Source organism: Ranitomeya variabilis, chromosome 4, assembly GCF_051348905.1.
Source record: "Ranitomeya variabilis isolate aRanVar5 chromosome 4, aRanVar5.hap1, whole genome shotgun sequence".
Taxonomy (NCBI): Eukaryota; Metazoa; Chordata; class Amphibia; order Anura; family Dendrobatidae; genus Ranitomeya; species Ranitomeya variabilis.
Genome location: NC_135235.1, coordinates 49,070,325 through 49,088,164, shown reverse-complemented (window position 1 = coordinate 49,088,164; position 17,840 = coordinate 49,070,325). Strand labels below are relative to the sequence as shown.

The 17,840-nt window shown below is 41.4% G+C and overlaps 1 protein-coding gene across 3 annotated transcripts in view; it reads left to right on the top strand.

The window, feature by feature from the left end:
* Nucleotides 1–17,473, top strand: part of HMX2 (H6 family homeobox 2) — a 76,881-nt gene extending 59,408 nt beyond the window's left edge. The window contains exons 1-3 of one of the 3 annotated variants that reach the window (XM_077258474.1): nt 8,200–8,259; nt 14,609–14,898; nt 16,771–17,473. In XM_077258474.1, coding sequence (XP_077114589.1) covers nt 8,258–8,259; nt 14,609–14,898; nt 16,771–17,300 — 822 coding nt within the window. In that variant the 5' untranslated portion in view covers nt 8,200–8,257 and the 3' untranslated portion in view covers nt 17,301–17,473. Of the gene's footprint in view, nt 1–8,199; nt 8,260–14,318; nt 14,899–16,770 lie in introns of those variants that run through there. The other 2 variants (XM_077258475.1, XM_077258473.1) reach the window with 2 other exon arrangements.
* The last annotated feature ends 367 nt before the right edge of the window (nt 17,474–17,840 follow it).

The following is a 17,840-nucleotide window of genomic DNA, read 5'->3' as shown; positions in this document are numbered from 1 at the left end:
AAGAAAAAGACATGGTGACACAGGATCAAACTACACACAAGTGTTGCTTCGAGTCTGTAACACTGGAATCACATAGATTTACATAGCAACTGTTTGCAAAAAAAAAAGTAGGATATTTTGTTAATAATATTTTCAGTTTGTTTTTAATTGCATTGTAGTAAAAGGGTTATAAAAGTTGACATAGCTTGGCCTACATAAGATATAGTAGTACAGCTCTGTTTGTATGATACCGCTTGCTGTATAGCTGACCTCACCCTACAATATATTTCCAAAAAGCCCTTTTAGGAATTCTAAATTAATACAGGCAAAAGGAGATAACTTTAAAGGGGTTGTCCACTACTTTCAATTAACCCCCCTATGTATCCCCCCGGGGCCCCTGATGATTTGTGTAAATACCTTCATTAGCCGTTTTCGCCTGTGAGCGGCGCTATGCTGGTGCCTGAGTCCGGGTCACGTGACCCCCAGGCTTCAGCCGCCGCTCATTTCCGCCGACGTCACGTCAATTTCCAGACTCTGGAAATTGACGTGACGTCAGTAGCAGGCGTGTCCCGAGGCTCCACAGACAGCAGTCACTCATAAAGAGTGACTGGGCTGTGGGCGGGGCTGAGGCTGCCTGCGGGGCTGTGCTGGGGGCGGGCGGGGCTAGGCAGGGATGTGCGTGTGCGGGCGGGCGCCGGTGCTGTGCGGTCCCGGGCGCCGGGCGGTCTCGGGCGCTGTGCGGTCCCGGGCGCCGGCGCTGTGCGGACCGGTATGTGCTGGGGGGTGGTGTGTGTGTGTGTGTGTGTGTCTGTCTGTCTCTGTGTGCAGGCATCGTCCGATGGGACAACAAGTCCCATCGGGCTCTGCCTGCTACAGTGGCAGTGAGTGACACATTAGCCAATGATGGGACAGTAGTAGTCCCATCATCCGGCTAATGTTTTGAATGTAATAAAAAAAAACAAAAAAAAACACATATACATATACAGTACATACATATATACATACATACAACACACACCATGCGACGACATGCGACAACACACACCATGCAACGACATGCGACAACACACACCATGCGACGACATGCGACAACACACACCATGCGGCGACATGCGCCATGCGATGACATGCGACAACATGCGACATGCAGCATGCGACGACATGCGCCATGCAACTACATGCACCATGCGACGACATGCGACATGCAGCATGCGATGACATGCGCCATGCAACAACATGCGACATGCGAGACATGCAGCATGCGACGACATGCAGCATGCGGCGACATGCACCATGCGACGACACTCACCATGCGACGACATGCGCCATGCGACGACATGCAGCATGCAACGACACTCACCATGCGGCGGCATGAGCCATGTGACGGCATGCGACATGTACCATGCAATGCCATGCGGCGACATGCTGCATGTGACGACATGCGCCATGCGACGACATGCGCCATGCGACGACATGCTGCATGCGACGCCATGCGACAACATACTGCATGCGACGGCATGCGACGACATGCGCCATGCGACGACATGCGCCATGCGACGGCATGCGACGACATGCGCATACAGTACATACATACAGTACATACATACATACAGACATACAGTACATACATACAGTACATACATATAGACATACAGTACATAAAACATAGAGTACATACTCACCATCACTTGTCACTTTGATCCCCGAAGCCATTGTCATCTGTAAAAAATATTAAAATAATAAACAAACAATATACTCCCTGATCCGCAGAAATCCAATTAAAACGAGTGTCCCACGACGATCTCCCGTGGAGAGCAGGAGCATCTGCTGACCCAACCACTCTCCAGGGGCTCCAGGAACACAATGAGGGGAGGAAGGTATCCTTCCACAATGTATTCCCCACAATGTATTCCTACGCCCCTGTGAGAAAATAGTCCCTAGTCTCACTTTATGGCATTGCTGTGTGAGGAAGTTCCCACGCAGCTTTTTGCCATAAAGTGAGACCAGTGAACTTTAGTAACCTCAGTGATGCACTACAGGAGCCATTGTCTCCTGTCAGTGTGTCACTGAGGGTCCTATAGAGCAGTGACATCACCCGATGTCACTGCTCTATAGGGGAGATCGTCGTGGGACACTCGTTATTAATTGGACTACAGCGGACAGGTAGTATACGGTTTATTATTTTACGTTTTTTGCAGGCGCTGAAGTATGGTAAGTATGGTTAAATGAAGAATATTAAAATACTTTTTCCTAATGTGTGTGTTTTATTTTCCCTTTTTTAGCATTGGATTAATAATGGATAGGCGTCTTATTGACGCCTCTCCGTTATTAACCCGGCTTAATGTCACCTTACAATAGCAAGGTGACATTAACCCCTTATTACCCCATATTCCACCGCTACACGGGAGTGGGAAGAGAGGGGCTAAGGCTGGTTTCACACTTGCGTTTTTATCTGCATGCGTGAAAAAACGCATGTAAATGCGGTAAAACGCTGCGTTTTTTAGACGCATGCGTTTTTGCATGTAGGAAAAAAAACGCGGCGTTTTGCCGCGTTTATATGCGTTTTTTCATGCATTTGCGTTTTTAAAACGCATGCTGAGAAGTGTGTGACAGCTGCCAATCATCAAAATCCACAAGAAAACCCACTATAAATAGAAATAGCTAGGGGTAGGGTTAGGGCCTAACCCTAACCGTGACAGAAATACGTGGCACTTTAATACGTGACACTGAAATACGTGGCACTTAAATACATGGCACTGAAATACGTGGCACTTACATAGGTGGCACTTAAATCCGTGGCACTGAAATACGTGGCACGTGGCACTTAAATCCGTGGCACTTACATACATGGCACTTAAATACGTGGCACGTGGCACTTACATACGTGGCACTTATATACGTGGCACTGAAATATCGTGGCACTATGACTGTCAGAAAATGTTCATTAAACGGTTAGTTGTGAGGTTAGGGGTAGGGTTAGGGTTTGGATCCCTTTATCACCCTGATGGTGGTGGGTGGTTTTTCAGTGTTTTTTCTGTTTTTTCTATAAAAACGCATGCGTTTTTAACGCAAACAAACGCATGTGCTTAAAAACGCATGCGTTTACATAGACAGCAATGCATTTTTTTTCCGCAAATAAACGCATGCGTTTTTTTGCGGCAAAAAAACGCCGCTAAAAATTACTACAGGTTGCATTTCTGCAAATGAACACGCGCGTTCAAAAACGCATGCGTTGCCGAAAACGCGTCAAAACGCATGCGAAAAAACGCATGCGTTTTTAATGTTAAGTATAGGGAAAAAACGCATGTGTTTTTTAGCGCTAAAACACAGCGTCCAAAACCGCACGTGTGAAACCAGCCTCAGCGCCGGAATTGGCGCATCTTACAGATTCGCCATTTCTGGGGTGGCTGCGGACTGGTATTTGTAGCCGAGGGGGACCAATATCCATGGCCCCTCTCTAGGCTATGAATATCAGCCCGCTATCTGCTTAGCCTTTCTGGCTATAAAATATAGGGGGACCCCACGTCATTTTTTTGGGGGGGTCCCCCTATTTTAATAGCCAGTAAAGGCTACGCAGACAGCTGCGGGCTGATATTCATAGCAGGCTACAAATATTGGCCCCCGGCAGTCGGCTTTCCCCCTCTTGCGCAGAAAATTGCGCCGGAGCCCACGCCGTTTTTTTCAGTTTTTTATTAAATTAAACGCTCATTAAGGCCTGTTTCACACTTGCGTCAGCACGGGTCCATCGCTATGCGTTGGGCCGACATACCGACGCACGTTGTGAAATTTGTGCACGTCGTGGGCAGCGGATGCAGTTTTTCAACGCATCCGCTGCCCATTCTGAAGTCCGGGGAGGAGGGGGCGGAGTTTTGGCCGCGCATGCGCGGTAGAAAATGGCAGACGCGACGGACGTGCCAACGGTCCGCCAAAACACGACGCATCCGTTGCACGATGGACGCGACGTGTGGCCATCCGTCGCGATCCTTCACTAATACACGTCTATGGGTAAAAAAGGCATCCTGCGAGCACATTTGCAGGATCCGTTTTTTTCCCAAAAAGACGGATTGCGAAAAACGCAAGTGTGAAAGTAGCCTTATAGAAACATCGGCCTTTCTATTATATATCTATGGATATATCTATCCATAGATATATTTATCTATAGATATATCTATAGATACATAGATGTATCTATCCATATATTTGGGTGCTTTCACACATCAGATTTTTGCCATGAGGCACAATCCGGCGAGTTTTTAAAAAAACGGATCCATTTTTTTCCGTCGGATCCGTTTTTTTCTCATAGAGTTTCATCCGTTTTTTGCCGGATCCGTCAAAAAAGCTGTTTCCGCTGGATGGAAAACACATACAGAGGAACGTTTTTTCTGTCCGGCGAAAAAACGCACAGCGACGGATCCGACAAAAAAACCTATGAAACTGAGCTGTGAAATGATGAATCCGGCCTTGGAATCCGTTTTTTCATGCATGTTTCCATTCAAATCATGCACATTTTCCATTTATTTACTTATTTCCAAAAACGGCATTAAAACCGCGCATAAACCGCACCAAAAAAAGCATCAAAACTGCACCAAAAACTGCATCAAAACTGCACCAAAAACTGCATCAAAACCTGGTGCAGTTTTGCAGTTTTGGTGCGGTTTTGATACAGTTTTTGGTGCGGTTTTGATGCAGTTCTTGGTGTGGTTTTGGTGCGGCTTTTTCCGCAGCATGTGCACAACAAGTCTGCGGCTCCCATAGACTTACATTGGTTGTACACTACACTGCGGATTTGATGCAATTCAGTGCAGCAAAAAACCCTGCGGATCTGCAATCAGATCCGCAACGGGTGCACAGCCTTAGCATTTAGTGAACCTAGCCAAAAAGCCAAGCAAAAAACAAGTGTGGGATTGCACTTTTTTGCCATTTCATTGCACTTTGAATTTTTTTCACATTTTCTGCTACACGACATGGTAAAACCAATGGTGTCGTTCAAAAGTAGAACTTGTCCCGCAAAAGATAAGCCCTCACATGGCCATATTGACGGAAAAATTATGGCTCTGGAAAGAAGGGGAGCGATAAATAAAAACAAAAAAGCTCCAGGGGTGAAGGAGTTTAGAAACATGGATATGGACATATATATAGAAATAGACAGATATATAGAGATATCTGTATGTATTCATCTATCTATCTATCTATCTATCTATCTATCTATCTATCTATCTATCTATCTATCCATCCATTTATCTGTGTGTAATGGAGTGTGGGTTGGACAAATGTAAAAGAGGAGGTTGGACAGAAATCACATCACAAATCTTTTTGAAGATAGAGGAGGGAGAGGAGGGAGGGGTTTGGGTGTGTTTTGGAGTGGGTGTGCTAGGTTCAGGCTTAGTAGCAGTGCAATGCATCATGGAACTTGTAGTATTAGAGCACAGTAACTCAGGAGAAAGGAAGTTGTCGATTAACCCCATGAGAGCTGAATCCAGCACTAAAGATGTGCTGCTACAGCATGATAAAAGGTAATATTGCTAAAATAAACACAGTAGATGTTTTCAGTGGCACATAATAGCAAGATTTATGAAAAAAAAAAAAAAAGGTTATAGTAGTGGACAACTTCTTTAAGGATCCTAAAATATTAGTTAAAGTGGAGAAAAGCTTCAAAAAGATTTCAATGGGGCTTGTGTAGTACTCAGTTTTTGCCTGCGGGGTTGCTGTAGGGAATTTAAACACTTTCTTCTAGTTTTCCCTGCTGGTTACAGCTAATCACTGTATGTGGTATAGTTATATACTATTTATAGTATGGTATTGTATTGTTCTATTGTATCTAGAGTACAGTTAGTTATTGTTTTATAGTATTTATACTACAATAAAGTATTGTTGCATACAACCCAAATTCTGAAAAAAGACATTGTGTAAAATGTAAAGAAAACAAGAATGCAATGATTTGGAAATCTCCTATAGCCATATTTTCTTCACAAAAGAACCGAAAACACAAATCAGAAGATGGGACTTAGACATTTTTTTCCATTTCATTTGAAAAAAAGAAACAAGTTTAGAAATTGATGTCAGCAAGACATCTCAAAAAGTTAGGACAGGGTTAGCAAAAAGCTGGAAAATTAAGCGATAATAAGGAAAAATAGGTGAAAGGACAATTTTCACCTGTCACATGACGGCTTAAAAAATGGCTTGTTAGAGAGGCAGAGCCTCCCACAAGCAAAGAAGGTCAGACGAACAACTGCGTACAAAAATTGAGGAACAATTTCAGAAAAAATGTTTCTCAACGTAAAATTGCAAAGACTTTGAATTTCACACCATTTACAGTACATAATGTCATCAAAAGATTCAGAGAAATCCATGACCCAAGGGACAAGTCCAACCGTAGATCTATAGAACAGTATAGAACAGTACAGTATAGTGTAGAATAGAATAGTATAGTGTATTACAGTAGAGTACAGTGTATTGTAGTGTGACGTATTGTAGCATCGTATAGTGTAATAATGTTCTGTAGTATTTGTACTATTGGTCTCTATAGCATGTAGAGTGCTACTGGGAACAGTGACACCTGCTGGGGAGAACAACCCAGAGCTGCAGAGCAGAGTATAACAACCCCCAGCAGTACCTGACACAGTGGAATATCATTTTATTCTATATTTTAATTTACAGTTTGCCTTTAACAGATGCAGACTTGATACATCAGAGTGTACATAATATACTATATGATATATATGAAACCTGCTTAAAATGTAGTCGTAGGTGAATTTCGGATAATGGAGTATAAAAAATCCCAGATCTTTGTAAAAACAAATTCTGCCATTTCCAATGTGAGAGCCATTTTTCTTCCTTAGGCCGGCGTCACACTAGCGTATTGCATACGATGCGATATGCTAATGACCCTCTGCTGCGGGCAGGAGCCGAGTGTCACGTGTCTGTGCACGGAGCCTCTCGCACAGAGCAGATCGGAGCACAGCTGCGGAGGAGGCGGAGAAACTAAATTCTCCATCTCCTCCATTGCCGGGGTCCGTGTTTAGCGCACAGCACTCGGATGATATCCGAATGATGTGGGACGGTACAGGGGGTACTGATTTGGGACCGTACAGGGGGTACTGATTTGGGACTGTACAGAGGGTACTAATTTGGGACCATACAGAGGGGTACTGATTTGGGACGGTACAGAGAGATATTGATTTGGTACAAACAGAGGGGTACTGATTTAGAACCGTACAGACAGGTACTGATTTGGTTCAGTGCAGAGGGGTACTGATTTGGGACGGTACAGAGGGATACTGATTTGGTACAAACAGGGGGGTACTGATTTAGAACCGTACAGACAGGTATTGATTTGGTTCCGTGCAGAAGGATACTGATTTGGGACCTTACAGAGGGGTACTGTATTGGGACCTTACAGAGGGGTACTGATTTGGTACCATACAGGGGGGTACTAATTTGAGACAATACAGAGGGGTACTGATTTGGTACTGTACATAGTATACTGATTTGGGACTCTACGGGGGTGTACTGATTTGGTACCATACAGAGGGGTACTGTATGATTTGGAACCATACAGAGGGGTACTGATTTAGTATTGTACAGAGGGGTACTGATTTGGAATTGTAGGGGGGTACTGATTTGGGACCGTACAGGGCTTGCATGAGGTCTTATTTTCCTATTCACTGCAGCATGCAGAGACAGCGGGGGAGAAGGGCAGATTTGGGGAGCGTATTGTGAATCAATTAGTCCATTACCGAGTATATCAAGGAGTATTTAAAGATTAGACATCTGGTCAAAGAACAGTGGGCACGTGACGCCATTTAATAACATTACCAGCACTTTATTCAATAATGCACGCATAATAGACTGCTTCAGAGTTAATGAAAATATCATCTGAGAATGCCCTGACATTTGTCTCTATTGATTTCTATACAGTCCTGTAATTTCTTTTTTTAATATATTAGAATTTACGCAGAATTTAAAGCATGAAGTTATTTTTCACTGTCCAATAAAAAAAAAAAAAGACCACAGTCAGGAAACATTTCTGTGAAGATGGAGAACTAAATCTCAGTATAACTGGCAGATAAGTCCCACCCGTCAGTGGCCACCAGCAGATTTATGAAAACTGTCTCAAAAGGAAAACTTTATCTTTGTTGTCCCTAGCAACCAATCACAGCGTGGCTTACATTTTACCAGAGCTATTTAAAAAATTAAAGCTGAGCTCTGATTGGTTGCTAAGGGCAACAAACACAGTTTTGATAAATGAGGCCCTTACTTCTCATTCTCAGGCCTATAAATGTACGTCACTACCAAGTATTATTAACGGCATATGGGCCCATATACATGAGTGTATTAAGGAGCTGTACTGTACTGATCCCCTGAGCCGTGTGTGTCTGATATTATACAGAAGGCCCTCAGGAGTTACCTGTGTCCACTGTTACCAACATCAGTGCTATCAGTTTAGGGCTGTAGCCCTGGACAGAAATGTCCCAAACCCAACCAGAAATGGCCATTTGTGAGTGGATGTTGTGTAAGCAATGTCCCTTTTAGGCCCAAAATTTTGGAGGAGATGTTTATGAAAAATCAGGACATTACCAGCAAATTTGGGACCATTGGCATTTACGGCAGACTATAGTGTCTTAAGGGGGTACCATATGGCAACACTTGGCATGAGAACTCTAAGGGACCAAGTCATCAGGAATGGTGTTTTATAAGCCAGTTTTGATCCAGGGTACGCTGGAGAACAGTGCGCCAATTCATTAGTCGTAGTCATGTATTCCTCTAAGGGAAGAGTCAGACGGCCGTATATCTCGGACGAGGATCACATCGCAGTGCTCGGACTGGTCACCGACCTGAGCATACAAATACATGCCGTCATGTTCGGGTCATGAGATCCGCCGGCCAGTCCGAGCATTGCGTTGCGATCCTCGTCCGAGTTATACGGTCATCTTACTCTTCCCTAAATCGATTTCACGCATCTTTCATGTGCCAGTAAAATTGTGTATTTATTTACACCACTTTTGTGTCATAAATTATGATTAATTTGTTGGGCTGCACTCAGCTATACCGCTTTCCAAATTTTAAAAAGTTGCTAGTACTGATGTAAAAATGTCAAAAGTCGGAAAATTTTTGCACAACTATGAGTTACGCAAATATTGTGCAACAGTTTTACTCCACGCTACTGGATCAAACTGTTAAATCAATCATTCCCTATGCGCCAGGATATTGGGTCCATGCCCAAAGTCTTACTACCTGTGTAAGCCCTTACAGAAAATTCAGAAAAAAATGTGAATTTATTCAAAAACACAGTCCACACCCCAACATTACAGATCTATGATATTGTAATATTCAGGATATCATAGATATGAAGATAACAGTCATCAGAATTGGGTGAAACCAGAAATTAGGATTAGTAGGCCCAGTAAGGGGCATGGCCATTGTCCTTTAATACTACACAGCAGGGTTGCAAAATTGACTTTTTATTTTTTTCTGGACAGCTTATCAAAAAATCACGGACAGAGAATATATTTATCGGACACATTGTAAAACCATGATAAATAATTATGATTATAAGTGATGCAAATACATTTCTACAGCCCATAATTCTGATATAAAGACATCAGCTGCATTTACTGTAAACTGGAAAATGATGATAATCACAGTCAAAATAATCGACATATGTTTCTTCAGCTTCCAAAAAAAACATGGACGCCTTTAACATTTTTTTACAGACAGGGCAAAAAAAAGTGTTAAATTTTTATGGACTGTCCTGGAATTTCTGGCAACATTGCTATAGTAGTGAGCAATGTAACATCTGTAGGTAAAAATGCTCCTAAATGTACGAGTAAAAACGAAGAAGAGAAACAAAACAGTTTTCAAAAATTGCGGTTTATGTGCACTTGACGCATTTCTCAAGCGGATTCCGCTGTGAAACTCTCCTTAAAAAGCACTATGCAAAATAAAAAAGAACATATACATTTATTTTTAAAAATGACTTAGGGTATGTGTCCACGTGCCGTTTTACATCCGGAATAGCAGCGCATTGAACGCTGCGTGTAGCCGCAGCGTTCAATCCGCAGCGTCCAGATGTTACAGCATAGTGGAGGGGATTTTATGAAATCCCGTCTCCACTATGCGTGGTAACACGCACCCGGCGGCCCTGCGATTCCAGACATGCGGCGCATCTTTTTAGATCGCAGCATGTCCGTTTACCTTGCTGCGACGCTGCGCCGCCGCAAGGTAAAACACAGGGCCCTATGTGTGGGGTGCGATGATGCCGGATGTGTGCAATGAACACATCCGGCATCATCGCGTCCCAGAAGGGGGCGGAGCTTTGGGTGGAGCGAGTTTGCCACTCCGTCCAAACCGCCGGCCATCCTGAAAGTGGACACGTACCCTTACTGTTAATATGTTCAGTCTTTTTGGCATCCTTTAACCTCTTTAGGTTTCCAAAGACAAGCAGCTAAACGAATTAACATTGTCACTGGCGTTTTCTGCTCTGAAGATACATTATACTTTGCAATAGAAGTCAAAGGGAAGGTTCAAAAGACCCCAGATTATGCTCGGCTGTCTGTTTGAGCATTTTGCACGAAAAAAACTCTAGCGTATTTATTCATTGTTGAATAGAGTTAAAAAATTTTACATCTCTTAGCCAGCATAAGTACATGTGGGGATTCCCTAGCAGCCAGGCAACCACCACATGTACTTATGCTGGCTAACAGATGTAAATCATTCAGCTGCGGCAAGAAAAACGAAATCTCCGAGTACTAAAAAATACTCGGAGGACCCCCAAGCATGCTCGAGAAATCTCGAGTAACGAGTATATTCGCTCATCACTAGTACTAACCACTGAGCCATTGTGATAACCACTGAGCCATTGTGCTAACCACTGATCCACAATGCTAACCACTGAGCCACCGTGCTGACCTTACTTACTTGTTCATTCCTCTGGAAAAGCAGATAATTATTTCAATTAATGGAGCTAATTTTCATGCAGATTTGTAGCATGCCCCCCGAAGAAATCGGTGGTGAAATATCAGCCATGGATATCTGCCAATAACATACATGTTAGCCAATATGATACAGTGTGAACATAGCCTGAGAGTTTTGCCTTTACAATTTTTCGGTACGTCGCTCTTTGACACATGAGGGAATAGTAGCCTTATAAGAAACGTGTGCGGGGTGAAGCAGCATTGTACTAATATGGAGACCTATGGGGGGTGCAGTATATATAGAGGTTCATTATATATGGAGGACTATGGAACGGTACATTATATTATATGGAGGACTGTGGTGCATTATACTATATGGAGGGCTATGAGCTGTGCATTATATATGGAGGACTATGGCGTGCATTATATAGAGGACTATCTATGGGATGCATTATACTATATAGAGGACTATGGGGGTGCACTATACTGTATGAGGGACTATGGGGGTGCATTATACTAATTGGAGTATTATGAGGAGTGCATTATACTGTATGGAGAACTATGGGGGTGCATTATACTGTATGAAGGACTATAGGGTGCATTATACTATATGGAGGACTATGGCGTGCATTGTAATATATAGAGGAATGTATGGGTGCATTATGTTATAGGGAGGACTATGGCCTGTGCATTATACTTCTTCTATAGAGCCCCATGACTTCTATGTACGCCCCTGTTTAGTATAACCTTTTTTGTTTTTGTTTTTTTTACATTAAAGAACAACGGTAGAACAGGGGATATATATATATATATATATATATATATATATATATATATATATATATATATATATTAGGCGGTTACTAATAGGCGGCTACTGGCCATGGTTGAGCTTGTAGCTCGTCTTTCCTTCGCCCAAGGGCGACTATTCCCTTTGTTCCTGCATCCCTTGATCTAAATGCCAAGGCCAAGGCAGGAGTGGTTCGGTAGTATCAATTACCAATGGCACATACCCCACCAGCCCCTGTAGTATGTTCTTGAACAGTTGAAATATACAAGCTCTGACACTGATCTACTCAATGTGTAGGCCTTACAAGATAATGGTTCTACAAGGAATACCAACATACCGTGTGCGCTGTATTAGTTCAGTGGGCATTATTGAAGTATTGGTTCAGTGGGCATGATAGAAACCCTTATATTCGTGAGTGAGATCTTTCATATAAAAGCCAGCATTTTTCAACCTAAAAATAGTTTTAAGACTGCAACCACATAAGGGCATGGTAGGAGATCAATAAACCATTTCCACCAAATGCAACATTAATTTATGAGTCTTTTCTCCTACTCCCAGTAAACATGACAGGTAATACAATGAGCCGGGGGCTGGGGGCAGTCGGCCTGCTGGCTTTGGGTGATCATGTAATAGTGCTTGTGTATGAAATGATGTTGGCTCAGGTTCCAGGCGCCAGACACTTGTCTCTCATCTCTCCCACTGATAGAGAGGGGGTGTGAAAGGCAAAAGGAGGATAACTAATTCCAAACTTATACAGATGATATATGAGACAGGCAATGCCCTTTTAATAAACAGATGTCAATAAGCTGCATTAATGGCTTTACTTAAAGCAATTATACTTTGGGGGTTTAAAGTGGAACTCTGTGGCTATGGCTCTGTAGCCCCCCATAAATAAAAATGCATCCAAGACACATCCTTGGGATCTATGAAAAAAAACCCCACTATAACGGCTAAATAATTGAAAGACATGGTTTAAAAGCAGGGATCAAGTAGAAGGATAAAATATCATCTTCCAATGGAATGTCTGCCCTGCAGCAAGGACGGACTAAGTTCTCTTTCCCAAGCTTGGAAAAACTGTGAATGTAGCAACCTGCTGTAAATCACGGCACCAATTAAACTGAATAAAAGAGAATTATACAATATCTGACCATTGGAGTTCAGAGAGATGAGCGCCATCCTCTTCCTAAAAGTTTGCAATTTAAGAGTTTTCTGCATTTAACAATCCGTTATTGTATTTTCAATTATGATATTGTTTCCCAACATTAAGATTTTATCCGCTGTAAAACTATTTGAAAATATTCCAGAGCACCCACTGAAATAGAATAACACTTGTAGTCCTGTGCAGTAGGCTAGGATTTGTGCAGAGCCGACATTTTCTGATTTCTTTTGTATTGAGGATTGTGTATGGCATAAAGGTCAAGTAATAATAGTGTTAGGCCACGTTCACACGTTCAGTATTTGATCCATATTTTACATCAGTATTTGTAAACCAAAACCAGGAGGGGAACAATCAGAGGAAAAGTATAATAGAAACACGTCACCACTTCTGGATTTATCACCCGCTCCTGGTTCTGCCTTACAAATTCTGATGTAAAATACTGACCAAATACTGAACGTGTGAACATGGCCTTACAAAGGAGGTAGCTATATATATATAGAAATATAGGTAGAAAAAGAGGAACAGCACCAGAAAAATTACCTTAAAGCGTGCACGCTTCCCTGGCCAGCATTCCAATGACCTTTCAGACAGTAAACAAAAAGGGAAACAGCACAAAAAGATGTAAAAAAAAAAGAGGACTTTAATGCCCTGTGGCGTGGCAACGTTTCGGATAAAACAAATCCTTTCTCAAGTTTGAGAAAGGATTTGTTTTATCCGAAATGTTGCCACGCCACAGGGCATTAAAGTCCTCTTTTTTACATCTTTTTGTGCTGTTTCCCTTTTTGTTTACTATACAGAAATATATACAGTATATAGAAAATTAACAGCTATCTTAACAAAAATAATATATATATATATATATATATATATATATATACAACCTCCTTTATATAAATATATATTTTTTTGTTAAGATAGCTGTTAGTTTTCTATATGTTATTATATACAGTGCACGAAACAGGGCTGAGGTTTTAATTTGATATCAGTATGTCACTTGTACTTTTTTACTTTTTCATGGGACTGCAAGTAAATCTGAAAAATTAAATATCTTGCATAGTATACATATTGCTATATAAAACGGTGAGGCTTCAAGATGACTTGCTGGTACTTCTAGTTCTGCAGAACCAGCAAGTCTTTCATGTTTGCATTATATCATAACCCTGGCATATAAGCACAGATGATTTTATATGTACTCTCATCATCATCATCATGTTCCTATATAAGGCATTAGCAAACCTGACAAATAAAAAAACTGAACATTAGAAGTTCTTTTCTTACATTAGGATTATTTATACCAATTACTTACTGGTTTGTCCTCCTCTAGTTTCCTTTTATTTCTCCCTACCAGCTATGTCTGGAAACAGTCCTATATAGTATGCCCACCTGTGCTGACAGTGCCCCCTCCATTATCTATCTCACTGGACTCTTTAGGGAAAGCTTAGATACACTACTGACCTCATGTCATTTCTCCACACAGGTGCATGGGGTTTTACAATGGAATTTCAATTTTTCCGGGGCTGCCTGCAGCTCATGATTGGTGCTCTGGAGCTGGGAATGTCCTGCAGATGTAGCCACGCCAGCAGGCAGGCAGCAGATCAGTAGGGACTTGTGCTTTGGATAGGGAGGGATGCAGTCTGTATGGGCAAACTGGAAGAAAAGACACCCCCATTATTAAAAACTGTAGCACCCCCTCCTTTTTTTCCAGCCCCCCTCAGTGCAACTCCATCATCATCATCTTCCTCATCCTCTTCCGTCCTATGTCCTCAGGATGAGCAGCAAAGAAGAGGCCACTAAGTGCCCCCCAGCCACCCTCTCCAGCTTCACTATCCAGTCCATCCTGCAGGGCACCACCACCTCCGGCCGAGCCAAGCCTTACAGCAGCAGAGCGCCCATCCTCACATGCAGGGAGCCCAGCCCCAGCGCCTCCTCAGCAGAGGAGGAAGAAGAAGAAGAAGAAGAGGAGGGATGGAGGGAGCAGCGCTGCTTCTGCTCTGCATCAGACAGCAAGGAGGCGAAGGATGAAGCCCCCCACACCTGCACTTCACATAGGTGTCTCAGTGAGTAGCTCCATTATACTATCACTGGTGGGGGGATCGGGCTCTAATTCTGGCAATGCATTACTCAGGACCCTTCTAGTCTGCTGGAATAGCGACTGCATCTTACTGGGTTTGCACTGGTCACTTTTTCTTCGTCTTGTGTCCCAGGACCCTTATACTGGTTTTATATGACAACACATGCATCGGACTTTAGTGCTGTGGTTTGTACAGACAGTAGCACATGAAATAAGGAAATGGAAATGTCGCAGGCAGCAGCAGTTCTGGGGGTGATAGAGGCGCATGGTGCCCGGGGACCCGGGATGTGTCACCTGTACAGGAGGAGAGATAATAATGTCCGGGATAATAGCGTCTGCACAGCGCCCACCCATCTCCTGCACCGGCAGCACTGCACTGGGGGAGACCATCCAGCCTCTCATATCACAGGGGAGAAAATATCCATCTATCTATCTATCTATCTATCTATCTATCTATCTATCTATCTATCTATCTATCTATCTATCATCTATCTATCTATCTGTCATCTATCTATCATTATCATCTATCTATCTATATATCAATCATCTATCTATCTATCTATCTATCCTTCTATCCATTATCTATCTATCTATCTATCTATCTATCTATCTATCTATCTATCATCTATCTATCCTTCTATCCATCTATTATCTATCTATCATTCTATCCATCTATCTATTATCTATCTATCTATCCATCTATCTATCTATCATCTATCTATCTATTATCTATCTATCTATCTATCTATCCTTCTATCCATCTATCTATTATATATCTATTATCTATCTATCATCTATCTATCTAATCTATCTATCTATCTATCTATCTATCATCTATCTATCTATCTATCTATCTATCTATCATCTATCTATCTATCTATCTATCATCTATCTATCTGTCTATCTATCTATCATCTATCTATCTATTACCTATTTATCTATCATTATGTATCTATCTAACATATGTTTGTTTTAAAATACCTTAATATACTAAATCTTTTTGCATGTTAGTGTAAGAATTCTCTAGATAATTTATTTTTTCTTGCCTAATCTAATTTAAAGAGGCATATATCGGTTTAAAAAAATTAGTAAAACATTCTACATAAGTATTAAATCATATACAAGCTATCTAATCTTACCTAGACATATCTTATATATATCTAATATATATATATATATATATATATATATATATATATATATATATATATATACATACAATATATTTATATAATATATTTATTTATCTATAATCTCATATCTATAAATTTATCTATCAATCATCTATTCATGAATCTATCTGTGATGTATGAGTTCTATCTATCTATTATCTATCAGCTATCTCTATCATCAATTTATCTGTCAATCATCTATTTATCTGTCATCTATCAGCCATCTGTATCATATATCTATCATATCTATCTAATATATATATATATATATATATATATATATATATATATAAAATCTAGTTATCTATAATCTCTATCTATCATTAATTTATCAATCAATCAATCAATCATCTATCACTTATTTATCTATCTGTCAAGTATCATATCTATCTATCTATCTATCTATCTATCTATCTATCTATCTATCTATCTATCTATCTATCTCCCTCCTTTTAGTTTTGCAAGTTGAGGAGTAAATACATTTCTTGCTGTAAAAAAATCTGCAATTCTTCAATGATATAAACCTTGTGACTGCCTATGTATATGTAATTATCCATAGACTTCCGTCCAGGTATTCGTGATTTGTATTGATAATTAATCTTCTAAGTATAATATTTGGAGTGCACCTGGCTGACAATGAGTGCTGATGGAGGAGCAGGTAGTGACATGTTGGTGATCTCTTGCAGATAACACACAAGGACCACCCAGTTCAGATCTCCGGACTCAGCTGCCCTCTCCATCCCAGCAGGACTATACAGGGGGCAAGGAGAGACTTTTAAGCTCCAGCAGCATACCAGGAGACAGGCAGAGGGACGTTCATGGGGACAGGCAGGGCAGTGCCAAGAAAAAGACCAGGACAGTGTTCTCCAGGAGCCAGGTCTACCAGCTGGAGTCTACGTTTGACATGAAGAGGTATCTCAGCAGCTCAGAGAGGGCTTGTCTGGCCTCCAGCCTCCAACTTACTGAGACTCAAGTTAAGACTTGGTTCCAGAACCGCAGGAACAAATGGAAGAGACAGTTATCTGCTGAATTGGAGGCTGCCAACATAGCCCATGCTTCTGCCCAGACTCTGGTGGGCATGCCCTTAGTATTCAGAGACACTTCTGTTCTGAGGGTACCAGTGCCCAGGTCTATTGCCTTCCCAGCCCCCTTATACTATTCAGGCAGCAACATGTCCTTACCTCTGTATAACCTATACAACAAACTGGAGTACTGACTGCTGCCCCCTGTGCCAACCCACCAGTGGAAATACAATAATACACCATGTGTATGCGCCCACTCTGACTCATCTCCATTATCTGCTGCACCAGATTTCTATGTATGTATCTATGTATTATTTACATAATTTTATTATATATTATTTTTTATTAAAGACCTTCCTTTCCCTTCTCCAGGTGTCTGTATTATTAAAGTGTTATATGCCAGTGCGACTTGTACAGGTGTACAGGGGCATGGAGACTATTAACCCCTGGAGTAAAAGATGTCTTGCATATAACAAGAAGTATTATCCTGTACAGATATATATATTTTTAATAATAAACCTCATATGCCTTGCTATTCTGTTTTCTGAGTTCCTGTGATAAAAGTAGTTAATATTTTTTCTAAATTCAATTATTAATTTTATAATAATAGTATTCTATATGCATCCTTATTATATACCTATCCACACATTATATGTAAGCTATATGTATTCTGTATGGTTTAATTGCACTGTATATTTACCCTGCACGGATTTTTTTCCCTTACTGCCACGTGA